Source organism: Rhagoletis pomonella, unplaced genomic scaffold, assembly GCF_013731165.1.
Source record: "Rhagoletis pomonella isolate Grant_MI unplaced genomic scaffold, Rhpom_1.0 Rhpom_scaffold_00001, whole genome shotgun sequence".
Taxonomy (NCBI): Eukaryota; Metazoa; Arthropoda; class Insecta; order Diptera; family Tephritidae; genus Rhagoletis; species Rhagoletis pomonella.
In genome coordinates, this window is record NW_023458555.1 from 44,852,248 (window position 1) to 44,853,421 (window position 1,174).

Sequence of the window (1,174 nt, forward strand, 5' to 3'; positions counted from 1 at the left end):
ACTGCATTCAACCACATTCACATTTACATTCACAACCACTCTATCTCCCCCTCCAGTTCAATAAAATTTAATTACCGATTTGTGGCGCTGGTTGCATGCAGTCCATTACAGCCACCACCGCCAAATCCGCCCATGCGTCCCTGCATGCGGCGCAGCGAGTCCGGACTGGAACTGCCCGAATTCATTTGCATCTCATCCATGAGCGCCTTGCCGAACTTGGTTTTGCTGAACTTGGTGCCATAGTTGATTTTACTTGCGGCTAAATCGCGCAGCAGATCCTTGGGTACGCGCATCAACAACAACTTCGGCAGGCGCTTGATGAAGAAGGCACGCACCCATGGCGCCATTTTGTGTGTGCTCGGTTTGCGGTAGTGTATGTTGAGTATAATGATGGTGATGACAACGCTCAACCCCACTAGCAGCATAGTAAAAAGTAGATATTTCCCGAGTAGTGGTAGAGCCAGCGATGTTGACGGTATAATTTCGGAGATCAGCAGGAAGAACATAGTCTGTGAGAGCAGAATGCTGATGCACAGAGCGATTTTCTCACCAGAATCGGCGGGCAGATAGAATACCAGCACCGAAAGATATGAAATACCCACACACGGTATAATGAGATTAACGGTGTAGAAGAGAGTTTTGCGACGTAGCGTTATGTTGAAGAAGATGTCTGAAAATACAAAAAATTAATAAGTTTTATGGGTCGAGTATAAAAGAAGCAAAAAACACAACCTACTGAAGTACTAATATAAAAATTTAATATTACCGTTAATTTCTTCATGATTCAGTGATCGAAACTTAACCAAATTAATACGGGACCACCCTTAAGGTCCCACCCCACCGTTGCGATGAAAAAATAACTATCGAAAACTATTAGATTGGATGATTTAACAAAAAAAAAGAAAAATTGCGTTGTATGTAATTTTCAAACCTAAACATCATTCATTAAACAACTGGGAAATCCGAAGTTAGCCCAGCCCACATTTTGAAATCGTGCCTGGCGACTTCAAAACCAGGGTGGACAAGAAGGCTTATAACGTTCGACAGTCGGAAAATTTTGTCTTCATAACATTGCGTTCGACAACAGAGAAAGACTAATGTACTTCGCAGTCACTAGGATAATAAATACAAGTCACCAGCATAAAGTCACCTTAGTGTATACCGCTCAAAAAAA

The 1,174-nt window shown here is 42.3% G+C and overlaps 1 protein-coding gene across 1 annotated transcript in view; it reads right to left on the minus strand.

The window, feature by feature from the left end:
* Nucleotides 1-71: 71 nt before the first annotated feature.
* The window catches only part of LOC118746609 (acetylcholine receptor subunit alpha-like 2), a gene marked incomplete at its 5' end in the record, with an annotated part of 19,984 nt that continues 18,881 nt past the window's right edge, over nt 72-1,174 (minus strand). Inside the window, one exon of the mRNA XM_036480492.1 lies at nt 72-670. Within this exon, the coding sequence (XP_036336385.1) occupies nt 72-670 (599 nt within the window). The remainder of the gene's footprint in view (nt 671-1,174) is intronic.